At 43.8% G+C, this 19,581-nt stretch overlaps 1 protein-coding gene across 2 annotated transcripts; it reads right to left on the reverse strand.

Annotated features, from left to right (window-relative positions):
* Positions 1–274: 274 nt before the first annotated feature.
* tbc1d8 (TBC1 domain family member 8) lies at positions 275–18,623 on the reverse strand. 2 transcript variants are annotated; one of them, XM_021579499.3, is made up of 20 exons: positions 18,140–18,623; positions 13,321–13,431; positions 13,054–13,172; positions 12,602–12,830; positions 11,887–12,127; positions 10,737–10,944; positions 10,248–10,433; positions 9,891–10,043; positions 9,122–9,272; positions 6,417–6,631; positions 6,210–6,327; positions 5,225–5,510; positions 4,994–5,135; positions 4,792–4,890; positions 4,599–4,667; positions 4,215–4,461; positions 3,653–3,718; positions 3,443–3,529; positions 3,251–3,369; positions 275–1,846 (listed from the first exon to the last, which is right to left on the reverse strand). In XM_021579499.3, the coding sequence occupies exons 1-20, from the start codon at positions 18,264–18,266 to the stop codon at positions 1,388–1,390; spliced, it is 3,432 nt and encodes a 1,143-aa protein (XP_021435174.2). In that variant the 5' UTR covers positions 18,267–18,623; the 3' UTR covers positions 275–1,387. The 2 variants fall into 2 exon arrangements, with proteins under 2 accessions (XP_021435174.2, XP_021435176.2); XM_021579501.3 differs by having other exon boundaries at positions 3,251–3,345; positions 18,140–18,611.
* Between the last annotated feature and the right edge of the window lie 958 nt (positions 18,624–19,581).

Genomic DNA, 19,581 nt, shown 5'->3' on the forward strand with positions numbered 1-19,581 from the left:
AAACCCACAGTTTCATCAGATGGCTGGACTCAAGACGGTCCCGCAGGTGAAGAAGCCGGATGTGGAGGTTCTGGGCTGACACGGTTACACGTGGTCTGCGGTTGTGAGGCCGGTTGGACATACTGCCAAATTCTCTAAAATGGAGTTGGCTTATGGTAGAGAAGTTAACAAATTATCTGTCAATAGCTCAGATGGACATTCCATTATACAATGGGCTTTTGAGGGTCTAAAATCTCCTTAGTGAATCAATCTTTGAAAGACAACAAGACATGGATGAGGCATATTGTTTTAATGATTTACAAACAAACCATGTTAGACTGTGCAGCAGACATGAAATTGATCAAAGGTCCCATTTATAATGCACCTCAAGTGAACTTCAGTGCACTAAAAATGTAAAGAGAAAAAAAAGTGCATCAGTGAACTGGACAGTCAGGTTCTGGAATAACCCAAAGCTAAATGTCATTACTGATTTTATTGGTAAAATCAAGTTCTCTCTATAGAAGACCCCTTTAACCAAATCTGAGGCACAGCGGTATCGTTTGTGTAGTTGGTATCTCAACTGATTTTGAGAAGGTGTGTAGGACTTTGGTCTATAATACAATACTGGTCACTAACACTTGAATTAAGAAATATGCTTGGTAGAATAACAGGCTCAAACAGTTACAGAACACTTAAAATAGGAATTCTTAAAGAACAAAATACATTAATTAGATCAATACAGGACAAAATATAAGTACATTTACAATGTTACACACAAAGGCGACATTCCAACGTTCCATTATTGTATGACAAACACTGCGCAGTAAATAAAGGCTAAATATTTGGCAGGAAAATAACACTTGTCTGCTCTCCTTGAGGTTGGAAGATATGGCAAACAAGATCCTGCCTAGGCTGTATTACCAACCACACAGCCAATGTCAGAAAATATTAGAATTTGTTCCCATTTCATAGACTGGATGAAGGAAAATGTCTACAAATACTGATAAATGTTAATATCCCTTTTCATGGTGTTTCATGTAGTGCATCGTGTTGGATGTTCTCACAGTAGTATATATATGATTGACTGATACATGTAGTCATTGATTATCATGCACGTCTCAGCCACCTCTGGTTTGGTAAACCTGTTTTCAAACTGAGCGGCTGGTCCCAGTAGACGAGGCCACATTTCATCAGGATAGGAAGACCTACACATCTACAGTACTTCTCCCTCGTGCTTAACAGACCTACAACTCAATATAGGCACATATGGACTCTTGGTACCCACTCATCCTTGTAGGACGGAGGACACAGACAACTTATTGGCGACAGATCTGCCTGGCATCTAGACAAGCAACTAGATTAGAAACCCAGTATTGGGTCACATGGTCATTCTCTTGGTCATGTTAAATCAGCTGGTTCCTTGCTGAAGCATAAGCAGACCGGCCCTTTCATGGTACTGTTTCACCTTTGCTACAGCCACCTTTGCTGACAGGTCCAGTGGTTTCTCAAAGAAGTTGACCAGCTGCTGTTCTGTGAGGAGCGAGGCCAGGATCTGAGCGTAGCTGACCGTCCACTCGCTCGAACTCTCAGACCGCTCGGAACTCTTCCTGGTCCCCTCCTGCCTCTCTCCATCTCCTTCTTTGGTGCTGAAGACAGGGTGGTCTTCTTGACTCCCCTCCCTGTGATCCTCCTCTACCTCGTCTCCGGCCCCGCCCTCGCTGCTGACCTCTGACCGGCTGCGGTGGCCGACCTCACCGATCTGCAGCACCAGGCTGGTCACTGTAGCGATGGCCTGAAAGAGCTCGTTCTCATCTGGGTTGCCATGGAACATGCTGTAGAGGGTCTTACAGAACTGGATGAACTCCCTCTGTAGAAAGCAATACAAGTTTATTATACCTTTGCTGTGACTTAATGGCTGTTTATTGGGTCCCTGATTTAATTCCTTCCTTATTGTACAGTGCATTCGGAAAGTATTCAGACCCTTTGACTTTTTCCCCATTTTGTTACATTAGTGTTATTCCAAATGTTTTATTTTTATAATCCTCATCAATCTACACACATACCCCATAATGAGGTTTAAACATTTTTGCAAATGTATTAAAAATAAACTGATATCACATTTACATAAGTATTTAGACCTTTTACTCAGTACTTGAAGCACCGTTGGCAGCGATTACAGCCTCAAGTCTTTTTGTGTATGACGCTACAAGTTTGACACAGCTGTATTTGGGGAGTTTCTCCCATTCTTCTCTGCAGATCATCTCAAGCTCTGTCAGGTTGGATGGGGAGCGTCGCTGCACATCTCTTTTCAGGTGTCTCCAGAGATGTCCGATCGGATTCAAATCCGGGCTCTCCCCAGAGCATGGTGCCAGGTTTTCTCCAGACGTGGCGCTTGGCATTCAGGTCAAAGAGTTCCATCTTGGTTTCATCAGACCAGAGAATCTTGTTTCTCATGGTCTGAGAGTCCTTTAGGTGCCTTTTGCCAAACTCCAAGCGGGCTGTCATATGCCTTTTACTGAGGAGTGGCTTCTGTCTGGCCACTGACATAAAGGCCTAATTAGTAGAATGCTGCAGAGATGGTTAACCTTCTGGAAGGTTCTCCCATCTCCACAGAGGAACTCTGGATCTCTCTCAGAGTGACCATCGGGTTCTTGGTCACCTCCCTGACCAAGGCCCTTCTCCCCCGACTGCTCAGTTTGGCCAAGTGGCCAGCTCTAGGACGAGTCTGGTGGTTTCCAACTTCTTCTATTTAACAATGATGATGGCCACTGTCATCTTGGGGATCTTCAATGCTGCAGAGAGGTTTTGGTACCCATCCCCAGATATGTGCCTCGACACAATCCTGTCTCTGAGCTTTACGGACAATTCCTTCGAGTTCATGACCTGGTTTTTGCTCTGACATGCACTGTCACCTGTGGGACCTTATATAGACAGGTGTGTACCTTTCCAAATCATGTCCAATCAATTGAATTTACCACAGGTGGACTCCAATAAACTTGTAGAAACATCTCTAAGGATGATCAAGGGAAACAGTATGCACCTGAGCTCAATTTTGAGTCTCATAGCAAAGGTTCTGAATACTTATGTAAATAAGGTATCTGTTTTTTATTTTTAATAAATGTGAAAAAATGTTTAAAATACTTTTTACTTTGTCATTATAGATTGCTGAGGGGAAAAACATATTTAAATCTATTTTAGAATAAGGCTGTAATGTACCAAAATGTGGAAAAAGTCAAGGGGTCTGAATCCTTTCTGAATGCCCTGTATGTACCTGGTTCATTAGAGGTAGCGGTTTCTCCACATTCTTCTCCTGAGCCAGGTCCTTCAACATCTGCTTCAACTGCTCCTGATAGTCTCTGATCTCCTCTTCAACATGAACACACACAGGAGCTACATCAACGTGATCATCTGAACAGGACAGAGCTAGAAACGTGAACCTGGAACACTTGAAGCATGAAGTTACCATTAGGCATCTCTATATGGAGTGGTCGGGTAGTGGACAGCAGAGGGCTCTTCAGTGGAGGAGAGTCATCCTCACTCTCAGTCAGAGCTACAGGAGACAGTTGCATTACGATGAATGTTAATGGATCTCTAGTCAAAGATAGTTGCAAGTCCAGCTAAAGTACATGTCTGAAAGAGGAGTAAAACACCGTAGGAAGGCTATGTGACTCACCTGGAGGTATGTGCAAACGATACAGAAGTCTGATCTTCTCATTCAGTTCCTCACAGTATAGTGTGTCTGATGCCGAGAGAGACACAGAATTGTCACCATTACAATTGATTAACATCTCCAACAGCCAGTCATTGGCTTTAAATCACAATGTGTGTCAGTTAGTGTTAATACTGTCTTTCTAAAGGATAGAGGACCACAGAGGGAGACCTTCAGCTCTGTGAGTTTAAGAGGTGAATTTACATATTTTCTCTACTTCAGTCAATGTACTGTACACAGCAGTGGCAGCTCCTCCTAAAAGCCTTGGCTGCATATTGATTCCCATAAAACCCTGGTGGGCTGAATTCCAGATGCCCATGAAAGCATAATATGAAAGCACTCATATTACACACATTATCTCTTCAGGCATACACATACTCACTCTCCCTACCTACCTCTTTTAAACACACACACACACACAATATGTCAATTAGCTAAATCTGGTGCAACGCGACCCTTCTCACTTCTGAGACTTGTGTTTTGTTGTACATTGTCCCTGTTTCAAATAAACGTTTCAAATAAATACCCAGCCACCCGGCAAACTTTCTGAAGGTGATGAGTAAGTCTCTGTCCTGGTCCAGCAGTGTGAAGGTCCGGTGGGCCACGGTGTCAGTGTGGAGGCCACACAGCCAGGGAACCAGTAGCACGTACAGGCTTTTGAACTGGGCCCGGTCCACTCTGTACTGCTCCACATAGGGCTGGCCTGGGTCATGGTGCTGGAGAGCCACAGTGGTGCTCCCATCACCCCAGTACAGGTTGATGAAGTGCTCTGTCTATAAGAGAAACAGACACAGATGTGTTGTTGTACAGTTGGGCTATATGTGGAGGACGTTATCATCGTGCTCTGGCAATGCATTTCTTAGTGGTCCTGGGAAGATAAATAACGGCGTATTGAATTGAACTGAAGTACCTTGAAGAGGTCGTAGACATCAGCCAGGTTTTCAGGGGAGAGAGAGACATCTGGGGTCACCACCCTGAGCTACACACAGAGAGAGGTGAAGGGTCAAGCAGTTTGGAGCGGAAATGTGTACGATTTCAACCTTTGGTCATGGTGTATTTCATGCATGCGTGTGACTGTTTGAGATGTGATATGAAAGACCCACTGCGTTCTCCTTGGTGATGTCCTCGTGTGCTTGGAGAACCTGGATCCGGTGTCTGCATCGCAACCGCTCTAATTGTCTCACCGTCAGGTCTCCAAATTTCTGACAAAACAGGACAGGGACACACAACGAGAACAAACATCAGTGCCACATTTTCACAACTACCCTCTGGTGGTGTGGAGGGAGTATTGCAGTGCTGTCTTACCTCATAGGAGTCAATGATGAGGTCTGTGATCAGGGTGTGTAGTTCTACAGTCGCGCTGCACTCCTCCTCCCCCCTCGGAGACGAGGGAGGGTGAGGGGCAGGTGGAGACGGATTCTCATCGTACTTCACGTGGTCCAGAAAGCTGCAGGCAGAGAAGTTTGTGTGAGAATGTAGACTATGCTCAGATGTGAACTGTGTGTAGACATGCATGCATTCCTCCATATGCATTACCCAGTGAGGATCATGAGGGCCTGGCCGTCATCTGCACTAGCACACAGTGCCGCAGCGTTCGCATCCAGCACAGCTAGCCCTAGCTGGAAGATGGCTTTGATGCCGTGGAAGAAGAAGCAGTCTACCACACAGATGGCGCTGCGGAAGGGAAGCACACTGAGGAAGAGGGTGAGGAACCAGGACAGGGAGAGGGAAGAGAGGGGGGAGAGGTCGGGAATGTGCTCAGCCAGCTCGGGAAGACGCTCCTGGATCAGCTCTTCAAACACTGACTGGTCCACCTGAGCACCTGCAAACACAAGTGAAAATCTACATTAATATAGAGAAACTCATGAACGTACACCTCTATAGAAGTACAGAACATCCTTTATCATCCCATAGAGGGAAATTAATGGTCTCGTGGATGTATGCTCTATACACGTGTATACTCATGATGTCTTGACTTCCACACGTGTGTGAGAATTACATGTTCTCATTGTGTAATATCCCAGATAAGTGATCTTTTAAGACTTTATTTGAACCAGGAAGCCACATGGAGATGAAAAATCTATTTTCTAAGGAGAATAAGTAAACAACTGCAATTTCAAAGCAGAACAGAAGAGGAAATGACTTTGAATGCATTTCATATGCGCCAGAAATAAATAGTGGCACAAAGCACAGGAAATTAGCTTGTGTTTCAGCACACGCTTCACGCTGGCTAAAGAAAGCCTTGAGTTATTGTTGGCTCTGTTGCGGTTAGGGCAGAAAAACAGCCCTGACGGAGAAAAAACCCCACATTCAAATCACCTAAACACCAGACCGGCTACTATTAGACCTACTAATGTTTGATCTGCTATGATTTTGATAGTTCTATTTTTAGTACTTCATCTAATGTACAGTACTAGCTATAATGTCAGTAAAAGTGGAAGTAGACGAACCATCGCTGTAGTAATAGCAATGTAGTAACATTAGCAGTGGTAAACCTATGCAGGTCAGTTTGACCTCTCACCTATGACTCTGCGGTTGAAATAGTCAGGCAGCATTCTCTCACACACAGCCACCAGCAGCCAGAAGGCCTCCTCCTCTTTAGTGTACAGCAGCAGCACAGATGCCAGGATATTCATTGACTAGGAAGAATGATAGGCAGTCAGTTATACTCTACCTGCACTGTATACACATTGTGACATAGGTTACTGTATGGTAGTGGATACCTTACCTGGCAGTAGCCAATCTTGGGGTTGCGGTGGGCATATGCGGTGAGGACGCGGCGTAGGGCAGCGATGCCCGTGGCGTTCTGGAAGGCGGGGTGGTCGGGCAGCGAGCGGTGCAGATCTCTCTCGATCTCCTCCGTGGCCAGGCTGCTGTGCCCTATAGACTCCGTCACCAGCCCCGAGTAGTAGTCTGGGTGGGAAGCCAACTCTGACGATGAGTCTGTATTTCCAGGGAGAATGGTGTCGGTGTTACACAGCAACAGCATATAAGCACTTACATGTACATAAAGGCCTGGTTGGAAAACATCCCCTAGGCCCTAACCCTTCTCTTTTGTTCCTACCCGTAAGTGTTTGCAGATCTGAAAGGAATGGATAAGTTACCTATCTGGTTCCTTCAGATCTGGAAACACCAAAAAGATAGGGGTTACTTTGGGACAAGGCTTCTTTGGAGCTCTTGCCCTTTGTTGACTCCCCCTGGAGGATGTGATGCATTTAGAACATTGATAGGGAGTAAACAGGTGACTGGGGATAGTTTGACATGGGGGCAAAGAAAACCATCACAGTGGAGTGGAGCCAGTCTGCTGCCAGTCTGTTTCTGGTGCAGTCTGTGCAGTGTGTTCACACAGGCCTAATTGCTTGTTTTCATTGGAGATGAGGTCACAAGCTATTTGTATGCCCACTGAATCCTGCTGATCTGGATTCCATATGACATCAACTCTGACATTAACAGAATAAAGCAAAGCAGGATCCATGAGAATAGACTACAAAGTTGCATCAAGACTTCTGGTTTTGAAAAAAGGGAACTGCTTGCCTGCTAAAAGCCCCTCCCCAAACTCTAAGATAAAATGGGAAATACCATAAATGCTAGGCATTGTACATAGGAACGGAACTGAAAGCAGGCAGTCAAGCAGAACACAGAACAGTACTCGCTCTCCCTCCTTTGAGGATATACAGATATCTACCCTAAAGATAACCCCACCCTTAAATAGAGTACCAGTCAAAAGTTTGGATACACCTACTCATTCAAGGGTTTTTCTTTATTTTTACTATTTTCTAGTTTTGATGAAGACACCAAAAACAGTATTTAAAAAAATCTAAATATATTTTATAGTTGAGATACTTCAAAGTAGCCACCCTTTGCCTTCATGACAACTTGACACTTTTCGCATTCTCCCAACCAGCTTCATGAGGTAGTCACCAGGAATGCATTTCAAATAACAGGTGTGTCCATCTAAGATATGAAGGTCAGCCAATTTGGAAAATTTCAAGAACTTTGAAAGTTTCTTCAAGTGCAGTCGCAAAAACCATCAAGCGCTATGATGAAACTGGCTCTCATGAGGACCGCCACAGGAAAAGAAGGCCCAGAGTTACCTCTGCTGCAGAGGATAAGTTCATTAGAGTTAACTGTACCTCAGATTGCAGCCAAAAAGAAATGCTTCACAGAGTTCAATAAGAGACACATATCAACATCAACTGTTTAGAGGTGACTGTGTGAATCAGGCCTTCATGGTTGAATTACTGCAAGAAAAACACTACTAAAGGACTCCAATAAGAAGAAGAGACTTGCTTGGGCCAAGAAACACGAGCAATGGACATTAGACCGGTTCCAACCGTTGTGTCTTTGTGAGACGCTGAGTAGGTGAATGGATGATCTCCGCATGTGTGGTTCCCACAGTGAAGCATGGAGGAGAAGGAACGATGGTGTGGGGGTGACACTGTCTGTGATTTACTTAAAGTTCAAGGCACACTGAACCAGCCTGGCTACCACAGCATTCTGCAGCGATACGCCATCCCATCTGGTTTGCGCTTAGTGGGACTATCATTTGTTTTTCAACGGGACAACGACCCAAAACACACCTCCAGGCTGTGTCAGGGCTATTTGACCAAGGAGAGTGATGAAGTGCTGCATCAGATGACCTGGCCTCCACAATCACTCGACCTCATCCCAACTGAGATGGTTTGGGGGCGAGTTGGACCGGAGAGTAAAGGAAAAGCAGCCAACAAGTGCTCAGCATATATGAGAACTCCTTCAAGACTGTTGGAAAAGCATTCCAGGTGAAGCTGGTTGAGAGAATGCCAAGAGTGTGCAAAGCTGTCATCAAGGCAAAGGGTGGCTACGTTGAAGAATCTCAAATATAAAATATATTTTGATTTGTTTAACACTTTTTTGGCTACTACATGATTCCATATGTGTTATTTCATAGTTTTGATGTCTTCACTATAAATTCTACAATGTAGAAAATAGTACAAATAAAGAAAAACCCTTGAATGAGTAGTGTGTCACGACTTCCGCCGAAGTTGGTCCCTCTCCTTGTTTGGGTGGCGTTCGGCGGTCGACGTCACCGGCTTTCTAGTCACCACCGATCCATGTTTCATTTTCGTTTTGTTTTGTCTTCATTATACTCACCTGGTTTCCATTCCATAATCAGTGTTCCTTATTTAACCCTCTGGCTTCCCCTGTTGTTTTGTGTGGGATTGTTTTTGTCAAGTGGTTCCGTGTACGTGATCTAGATTGTTTATGTTTATCCTTGTTGGATTATTGTTGAATTTGAGTAAATATCGTGGCTTTACTCATACCTGTGTCCTGCGCTTGACTCCGCCTTATTCCATTCACCTGGAACATTGACAGTGTGTCCAAACTTTTGACTGGTACTGTATATTTGACCTGTTGTTATAGCAACCAATGACCTCAGACTCCTCCACCGCTCACCAGAGAAGGTCATCCATAGCTCTCCCCGTAGCGACTCTGGTATTCCCATGGCAACCAGCTTCTGGATCTTCTCTGTGCGGAACATGTGGACACCTCGACCATACGCAGAGAAGTGGTCATCCCACAGACGCTCTTTCACCTGCTCCATGGTCTACAGGACGCACACACACACACACACACACACACACACAGGACACACAGGACACACACACACAGGACACACAGGACACACAGGACACACAGGACACACAGGACACACAGGACACACACACCCTTGAGCAAACAGAGTATTGTAGTACTGTAAGCACATTCTCAACAATAGCCTTGGGAGGTAAAGTTGCCCAGTGTGCCAGTCAGGGGGGGAACAGGGATCAATATATGTTTAAATAATGAAAAAGGTGTAACAGAATCACAACCTCATCCCAGAACTACCACTATATCACATATACCATACCCTGGTTACCAGTCTGTTTCTAATAGGCTTGAAGTTTAGTTGCCACTTTTGGTTAAAGCAACTCCTTTGTTGTTGTCATGCTAAACATTTAGAATTCTAATTTAGTCTAATATTTAGCATGACAACAACAAAGGAGTTGCTTAAAACAGAAACAGGCAACCAATGTTAAATGTCAAGCCTAGACACATTGGCCAATGTGGCCCTGCTATCCCTGCAGCCACCATTATTATGGTATCTGCTATGTAAACATCATAATAACGGAGGCTCCAGCCATATCAGGGTTGTGGCCGACGGTGCACTATTTTCCATACTCACAGCCGTGCTATTGTTGAGGTCAGGTTGAGAGTGGTGGTAGTGTGCCATCAGAGCCTCTGTATTCACTGTGTGACGTAGTGGTCTCTCCTCGATCTCCTCCCCGTCACAGTACATGGTGTCATAGTAGAAGGTATAGTACGGAGACGAGGACGTCTGGAGCACCCAAACACCAGAATTTGTCAAATATACACAATGAATGACTAACTTGTGTGTAAAAATACTAGCAGTAATCATATATGTCATTGCAGTGCAGTTGCATTCTGCTTCTTGGACTAGGCCTGTTGGGCATCACCATGAGATATGATGTGTGAAATTGACAACAGGCATTTATGGGCTGGTAGTATTGCTGTAGCATACCAGAGATTTCTTGCTGTGGAACATGGAGTGTTTCCATTGCAGGGCTCTGAGCCGTGACATCAGACTATCCACCAGGCTGTCTCTGTCCTGCAGCTCGATCACCTGGAAGGCCTTCTTACTCCTCACACTGACGATCACTGGGTTGGGCAGCAGGCTGGTGCTCTCAGCCTTCTCTATGGAGATCACCTGGCAGCACAGGAAGAAACAGAGGTAAAAGGTCAAGATCCAAGGAAATGTTGGTAGTAAGGAAAAAAAACTGAAAGGAAAAATATGATATGGTAAAATGGTATTAACACAGTAATAAACTTTGAATAACTTGTTTATGTATGCAAGAGCCATACATCTCTATACACGACTCTGGTGTATAGCAACTCATGTAGTTCACCATGGTAAAGCTAAAGGTGTAAGCTCTAACACTTCCAACAACACTTATACACTGTAAACAGTGGTAAGCCAGCAGAGTCAACTGCAGTATGATACGATGGATACCTCTGAAAGGGGGATGAGCAGGCTGCAGTGGCCCTCCTCTCGACTGGCAAAGCATAGGTAGCTGTCGGTGGTGTAGAGTGTTCCAGCTGTGTGACAGCGGGCATGGGGCGTCCACACTGAACACAGAGCCACCTCCTGGAGACACTCGGCCCGCGGTAGCCGGAAAAGAGCCAGGACGTACGCCCTCAATGCCTGCTCCTCCAGAACCCTGAGGGGAAAGGGGAAGAGTTAGAGTGTGACACTCATAGAAAGTTAATTAGCTGACAGGGGGAAGAGTTAGACTGACACAGACAGAGTTCTGTTCTGTAGAAAATGAGTGACAGTTAGGAATTCTCCTCCAGGATAGAGAGAGAGAGTAAAAGAGGGACTGAGGGTGAATCCTCATGGTCTCGTTACCTTTAGTGACTCAGACATTTCTGACTGACAGCTATGATAAGGAAAACTTATAAAGAATCCAGATACACTCCGATCCAGGCAGACTATTTTGGTCACTGCAATTTAGGTCAGATCATTTTTCACTTCCTGTTATGGTGATGAGGAATTTACACTATGCTGAATGATGGGGGAGGGACAAAAATATCACCCACTTGGCAAGTGTTGCATGTGAGGAAGTTACCAAATAAATAATACAACTAAACAGTCTGTTACACTCATTGAAAATATATAACTGAATGCTTTAGCTCAGCTCTAAAGTACAATTTTACCACTGAAAATTGTCATTTTACACACAAAAACCTGAAATTGAAAATGTTGGTGAATGGTGAATGTACTACAGGTGGAACTAAAACACACACATTCAGTCACACTATTATGCAAGGTTATACAGAGGATGGTAGAAAACTAGAGGGAAGTAAATTAGTCAAGATCTCAGGGATTTTCAGGAAGTGCTTGATGAGGTTTCTTTTGACCAAAGCAGATAACAATGAGACAAACTTATTAAACTACTGTTTATCAAACTATTTAATCAGGAAAGCAACCGATCAATCAGATTGCTGACACCAATCCAATCCTCTCAGAACTGTGAGGTAAGTCAACAAAGAACAGATAATATGAATCTGAACAAACAGAATGACACACCCACAAAAAATCCCCTGCCCTCCTTTACACTACAATACAACTTCATCTAACTTATTCTGCGTTGCCCTCTGACCTCTTGGTGATGTTGGAGGACTGCTGGAGGACTTGATCCAGTTCTAGACCTCCACTGTCCAGCAGGCGTCGCAGTGCGATGTCAGCCAGCTGACCCATGACCCCGAACGCCTCATCCAAGCTCAGGAACATAGAGAAGTCCCGCTGGCGCCGCCGCGTTGTCACACGCACCATGTCCGTCATGAGGCCAGTGGAGACCCGCTCCAGCCTCGTCACCTCCACCCACGGGATCACAAACTTCACTGAAGGAGAGAGAAGTGGTCAAAGGTCAGGGGTTAGGTTTAGAAGACACTGTACACTGAAGAGATTTCAATGGTTAAAGAGATTGAACAGGATCTTCAGCACTTAAAAATGTGTAAGATATTATACAAATTGGAATTCTTAAATATATTGTACAAATTGGAATTTGTAACAGATAATACCCATTTCTATTTTATTTTTGTAGGACGTTACATATCATACGAAATTAATGACATTGTACACAATTACGCACAATTTTCAGGGACACGTTTTTTCTCGAGGGCTACTTTCAAAACTACTGGCTGAAGTTATACAAAACCTCCGCAGCATCACTTTCACTAAAAAGGCACAATGTTTACTGTGGAAAGTATGTCACAGTTCACAAGACATAAAGGGCTTGTCATCTTTACAACTGGAAAACAGAGGTTAGAGTTTCTAATTAACAGACACAACCAGTTCAGACTAAGGGGATAGACCTTCCTTTCCCAGCAGGAAGGAGTAGAAGGCCATGTGGTTGATGCTGAGGTAGAGCCAGCCATGCCGGGGGACGCGTCCCTTCCAGCAGCAGCAGGAGTAGGTGGTGACCAGCTTCTCTGAGGAGGGCAGGCCGAAACGCAGCTCAAACTTCAGCAGTACCTCCCGGAACTTCTCTGGGTCCTCCTCTTGAGCCGCCTGCTTCCCCCTCACCTCCTCTGCTATCAGACCCTGGGGGAGAAAGAGAAATAAATGGGCAATGAGAGAAAGAAAGAGGAAGAGAAACAAAAATGCAAAACAGGGTGAGAGCAAGATACACAGAAATAGAAAAGAAAGTCAAGAGACAACATTTGAGTCAGATTAAGTTGAACACAGTAGTTGTTGATAGTAGGCCTACATAGTATTTACAGAGTATCACAGGTATATAGTTAATCTTATTCTAATAGTACAGTACCTTGACTTTCCCTTTGACGAAGCTGGCGACATCCTCCTTGTTCTCAAATACTGAGAGAGAGTGGAGTAGATTCTGGACCAGCCAGTCCCAATGCCTGTTCATGTCCTCAACAGCAGCACCTGCATAACAACAGACACACGCGCACACACATCAGAGAAATAGATACACAGAGAGAGAGCCAGAGAAAGAGAGTAGAAGCAGGGACCTACCGACCGACAAATATGAGCATCGGCGAGAGGAAAAGGAGAGACATTTCTCAGAGCTTACCACAAGCTATAGTCCAGCTGACCTGTGACCCAGGCACCTGTAGCAGGATACGGAATGGTGTGACCCGGGCGTTGGAGTCCAGCACTGTGTCCAGAGCTCCCACCAGAAGACCTGGACAGACCAGAGCAGTCAGACACAGAAAAAGACCAGAAATTACTGAGAAATACCATCTGACAACACACACATATCAATGAGCTCATTGACACATGGGAAAGAGGCAACATTATACCAACCCATATGAACGGTTATATCATATATTTTCATATGGTAAGACAATTGTACTAAGCTCATAAGGCATTTTCTACAATAATCAATGGTTATCAGTAGTTGGACAGCAGGAAGTTTTACAGATTGTGCCCCATCTGCTTAAAGGCACAACGGCACCTATCGGACATAACGCCAGAAAGCTAAAGGCATTATCATGTGTATAACAGACTCAGACATTCCACAGTGAGCACTGGATGCCAGCCTTGAGGCATTACAAAAGAGATTGGACATAAACTGGTACCACTAATGGTCACTAGCAGTCTCATAATGGCCACATTATGTGAGAACATAACATAGAACATAAAAGCTATTAAGGAGTTTCAACATAAGTATTGTTATCCTCTGTTTGTCACTACATTGGTCCACTAGAATCATAGGGTAACAGTATTGGAATCGAGACCCCTCCCTCTCCACAAATCCTCCACTTGTGAAGCCCCAAAGCCATGGCATAAAAACTACAAACTTCCCTAACATCCCAAACTCATTTGTATTTATTAGGTGTTGAGAAGGCTAAATTAAACCTGGAACAACCTCCTCCACCCCACCAGTCATCACCTTAAAGGAACCAGATACACACTCTAACAATCTCTAATATCCTGAGGTACCATAACAGAGCCAAGACTCATCATCATAGTATCTCTAACTCCACCGCTAATCAGGATCATGGTTTTCCACTGAGGCCAAAGCCACCAAACACTAGTCCCTCTTGTCTAGTTTTAATTCTGTCTTTCCTTTGCTAAGCACAGCCATTTTCAACAGAATGGAGCATTTAGGGAGAGCTGGGAAAAACAGTCCCAACAAAGTGCAAGTAACAGTCAGCTGCAGCATATGGCCTCAGCTACAATTTAAAAAAAATACGTTTGCAAGAACAGTCTGTTAATGATTTGACAAATCAAATATGTAATAAGCACACAGCAGGCAAGACAAGGCATTAGGCTTACTACTTTCATTAGGCTACAGTCTGGTCGCTGTGAGATCACTATCTAGTGTTTGGCATTCCCACCCCCACCCAACCGCTCCGCCACAAAAGAGGAGAGGGATGGAAGACAAACTGAACACCAGACAAATAACTCTCTCCTGGAGCACTGCCCATCCCAGACCACACCGCAACTATTAAGCTCTGCCTGTCTGCCGCTCTGAACCATTGTACCCTGGCAACGCAAACCTATTCGTCACCTAACCGCTTACTTCAACAGTGCTTACATTGTAAAATGTAAGCACTGTAAATCATGTATTTTGTTCGGCTTATATTGTTCACTGAGTTTGTATGTCTGTGGACAATGGACATGTACAGTGTGCTCAGAGGTTGAGAGAAAGGAAACCTTAAATGTCCCTCACAGGAAAGTGTTCTTTGTGCAATAGGAAGCAGAAGTTATTTTAGCTAGTGACAGAGTACTAGACGTTGCAGATGTTTCAGTGCTGCTCAATACCCTTTTTATGTTTTATCTTAATCAAATTAAGGATATAAAAAAAAATCTAATTGATATTGTACTTGTTCTTCTCTTCCCATAACAAAAGTAGGGTGTGGTTTTGTAAGAGCCAAAAACTAGGGCTTCTTCTGACCTTTCGTCCCACAGATGAATCGACCTGGCCCGGGTATCCTGGAAGGATATTGACCTCATCCCGTCAGTCAAGGATGCATGGTCATTCTTTAAAAATTATTTCCTCACCATCTTAGATAAGCATGCCCCGTTCAAAAAATGCAGAACTAAGAACAGATATAGCCCTTGGTTCACTCCAGACCTGACTGCCCTTGACCAGCACAAAAACATCCTGTGACGGACTGCCATAGCATCGAATAGTCCCCGCGATATGCAGAAATTTGCTTCCTGTAGCTCTAACTCCAAAAGGTTTTGGGACACTGTAAAGTCAATGGAGAACAAGAGCACCTCCTCCCAGCTGCCCACGGCTTTGAGGCTAGGTAACACGGTCACCACTGATAAATCCATGATAATCGAAAATTTCAATAAGCATTTCTCAACGGCTGGCCATGCCTTCCTCCTGGCTTGGTTTTTCTGACGACTGCCTCGCCTGGTTCACCAACTACTTTGCAGATAGAGTTCAGTGTGTCAAATCGGAGGGCATGTTGTCCTGACCTCTGGCGGTCTCTATGGGGGTACCGCAGGGTTCAATTCTCGGGCCGACTCTTTTCTCTGTATATATCAACGATGTCGCTCTTGCTGCGGGCGATTCCCTGATCCACCTCTACGCAGACGACACCATTCTGTATACTTCAGGCCCTTCCTCGGACACTGTGCTAACTAACCTCCAAACGAGCTTCAATGCCATACAACACTCCTTCCATGGCCTCCAACTGCTCTTAAACGCTAGTAAAACCAAATGCATGCTTTTCAACTGTTCGCTGCCCGCACCCGCCCGCCCGACTAGCATCACCACCCTGTAAACTCTCCTTCCAGACTCATATTAATCATCTCCAATCCAAAATCAAATCTAGAATCGGCTTTCTATTTCGCAACAAAGCCTCCTTCACTCATGCCGCCAAACTTACCCTAGTAAAACTGACTATCCTACCGATCCTCGACTTTGGCGATGTCATCTACAAAATAGCTTCCAACACTCTACTCAGCAAACTGGATGCAGTCTATCACAGTGCCATCCGTTTTGTTACCAAATCACCTTATATCCCCCACCACTGCGACCTGTATGCTCTCATCGGCTGGCCCTCGCTACATAATCGTCGCCAGACCCACTGGCTCCAGGTCATCTATAAGTCTATGCTAGGTAAAGCTCCGCCTTATCTCAGTTCACGATAACAACACCCACCCGTAGCACACGTTCCAGCAGGTGTATCTCACTAGTCATCCCCAAAGCCAACGCCTTTCCTTCCAGTTCTCTGCTGCCCGTGACTGGAACGAATTGCAAAAATCACTGAAGTTGGAGACTTTTATATCCCTCGCCAACTTTAAACATCAACTATCTGAGCAGCTAACCGATCACTGCAGCTGTACATAGTCCATCTGTAAATAGCCCACCCAATCTACCTACCTCATCCCCATACTGTTTTTATTTTATTTACTTTTCTGCTCTTTTGCACACCAGTATCTCTACTTGCACATCATCATCCGCTCATTTATCACTCCAGTGTTAATCTGTTAAATTGTAATTATTCGCTCCTATGGCCTATTTATTGCCTACCTCCTCATGCCTTTTGCACACACTGTATATAGACTTTCCTTTCTCTACTGTGCCATTGACTTGTTTGTGTTATTGGCCTGTTTGTTTACTCCATGTGTAACTCTGTGTTGTTGTCTGTGTCACACTGCTTTGCTTTATCTTGGCCAGGTCGCAGTTGCAAATGAGAACTTGTTCTCAACTAGCCTACCTGGTTAAATAAAGGTGAATATATATATAAAGGCACTTTCTTATTTCAGATTACTGGCATTCACACCAAAGTCCTCATCAAAATAACCAGAGTGGTGACTGTCTGATCTCTGTGGGTCAGTGTTCACTCAGGTCAATGAGATATATATATATATATATATACACACACTTTGGAAACCATGGCAACAAACAAATACTCTAAACTCTTGCCAGGAAATGTTATAATTGTTTTTACGAGATGATACTCCCTATCCTCTCCTGTGCCTGAGGTATACAGTTCTATCTTAAAGTGAAAATCCCAATGAAGATTACACAAAAACAAGACCAGGTGACACCTTATCATGGTCCATCATCAGACAAAAACTGACCAGGTGACACCTTATCATGGTCCATCATCAGACAAAAACTGACCAGGTGACACCTTATCATGGTCCATCATCAGACAAAAACTGACCAGGTGACACCTTATCATGGTCCATCATCAGACAAAAACTGACCAGGTGACACCTTATCATGGTCCATCATCAGACAAAAACTGACCAGGTGACACCTTATCATGGTCCATCATCAGACAAAAACTGACCAGGTGACACCTTATCATGGTCCATCATCAGACAAAAACTGACCAGGTGACACCTTATCATGGTCCATCATCAGACAAAAACTGACCAGGTGACACCTTATCATGGTCCATCATCAGACAAAAACTGTATGGAATTGTAAAGAACATATGAAGACCTGAAAGAAAATACAGTCCAAAAAACAAGTGATATGTTAACAAGTTGCCTGTTATTGCTCCAAGGCTTCATGGCACATATTATTTTAAGTTACAAAGAAAACATTGTTTTGATAATCCCAAATATGGGGAGAAAAAAAAATATGGGAAATATGTTTCCAAGCTTTGCAAAACCCGCACTGTAGCCAAGGCTATGGCAAGTTGCAACATACGGTAGCTGCAATTCAACCAAGAATTGTCTTTCGACATTATGCTCGGAGACATGCTGGGAGACACTCTGGGATACATACTCCCAGCACAATATCAACCCAAAAAATATTGGTTGAATCGCAGTTATTTGCAACATTGTTTATAAATTAGTTGTTACTGTGTTGCGTAGTGTAGACTGGTGTGTCCAAGTGGTAATATAGGCTACTAAAGCTGCTGAAATCAGACGAAAGACAGTTAGATGAATGGGAGTAGATGGCGTATTACCTGTAAATTTTCCCCCTGAATCCCCATGTCCTCTTCGGCGCTGCAAAATGAAGAAATCGTTTGATTTTTCGGTAACCCAAAGCTTCAGCGCGTTTTTCAGCAAAACTTCCTCTGGATTCAACCACATTCTTTTAAAGGAAGAGATTGAAGAAGAGAATAGAACGAAAACAAAATAACGCAGATCGTCGTTGCTGTTGATAGCATGCACACTTCTTCATTAGTTCCAAGCGCATTAGAAAAATAAAAGATTTTCAGTATCATCCATGACTGATCTCAAGCGCTGCCCGAGAACGCAAGCGTCTTCTGTTGATATTTTCTCTCACCCTCCCGATCGCAACTGTACAAGTACTCCTCACAGTGAGAGTCTCATTTCCGCATTCAACCTTTCCTTCCCATATTTCCGGCGAAAGCGTGGAAGTTTAATTTCACTGGCCCTTTGTGATTGGTTATAATGTCTAGTATTAATTTAAACAGTTTACCATACAAAACTCGATCTGGCAATAGAATTGGATTGTAAACACACTGTTTGTTTGTCCATAGTAAATGGGTTTAGTCATGTGCAATATGCTGTCTGTCTGGTGTGCACAAATAAATCAGAAGATGAATGTTGACATCTTTTGTATCAATTCTGCATTATACTTACAATGACTTATTATCATTACTACTATGCATGTCAGTTAGATGACCTAGTAACCTACTGTCAAAAGCAACTATTATAAGATACTCTACCTACTCATCACAATAAAGAAACATTGTTTTTAGAGCAACCATATCATTGATCAGTGAAATTCATAAATTCATTGTAACGGCTCTTGTCGAAAGGAGTGGACCAAAGTGCAGCGTGGAAAGTGTTCATGATTTTTAATTTTCAAAAAACACTCAAACAAAATAACCAAAGTGAAAACAAAAGTACACAGTTATGTCCGGTACAGACACTAAACAGAAAACAAGATCCCACAAAACCCAAAAGAAAAATGACAAACCCAACCAAGGAACATCAAAAGTCGTGCTATAAATTCACAGACAACACAAAGATTCCTCTGTCTACCCAAGGATGTCAGAGGACAAAAAATCAGTTAACCACCTAACTGAGGAACTCAATTTAACCTTGCGCAATACCCTAGATGCAGTTGCACCCCTAAAAACCAAAAACATGTCTCATAAGAAATTAGCTCCCTGGTATACAGAAAATACCCGAGCTCTGCAGCAAGCTTGCAGAAAATTGGAACGGAAATGGCGCCACACCAAACTGGAAGTCTTCCGACTAGCTTGGAAAGACAGTACCGTGCAGTATCGAAGAGCCCTTACTGCTGCTGATCATCCTATTTTTCCAACTTAATTGAGGAAAATAAGAACAATCCGAAATTTATTTTTGATACTGTCGCAAAGCTAACTAAAAATCAGCATTCCCCAAGAGAGGATGGCTTTCACTTCAGCAGTAA

This window comes from Oncorhynchus mykiss, chromosome 22, assembly GCF_057628025.1.
Source record: "Oncorhynchus mykiss isolate SJ-2025 chromosome 22, ASM5762802v1, whole genome shotgun sequence".
NCBI lineage: Eukaryota > Metazoa > Chordata > Actinopteri > Salmoniformes > Salmonidae > Oncorhynchus > Oncorhynchus mykiss.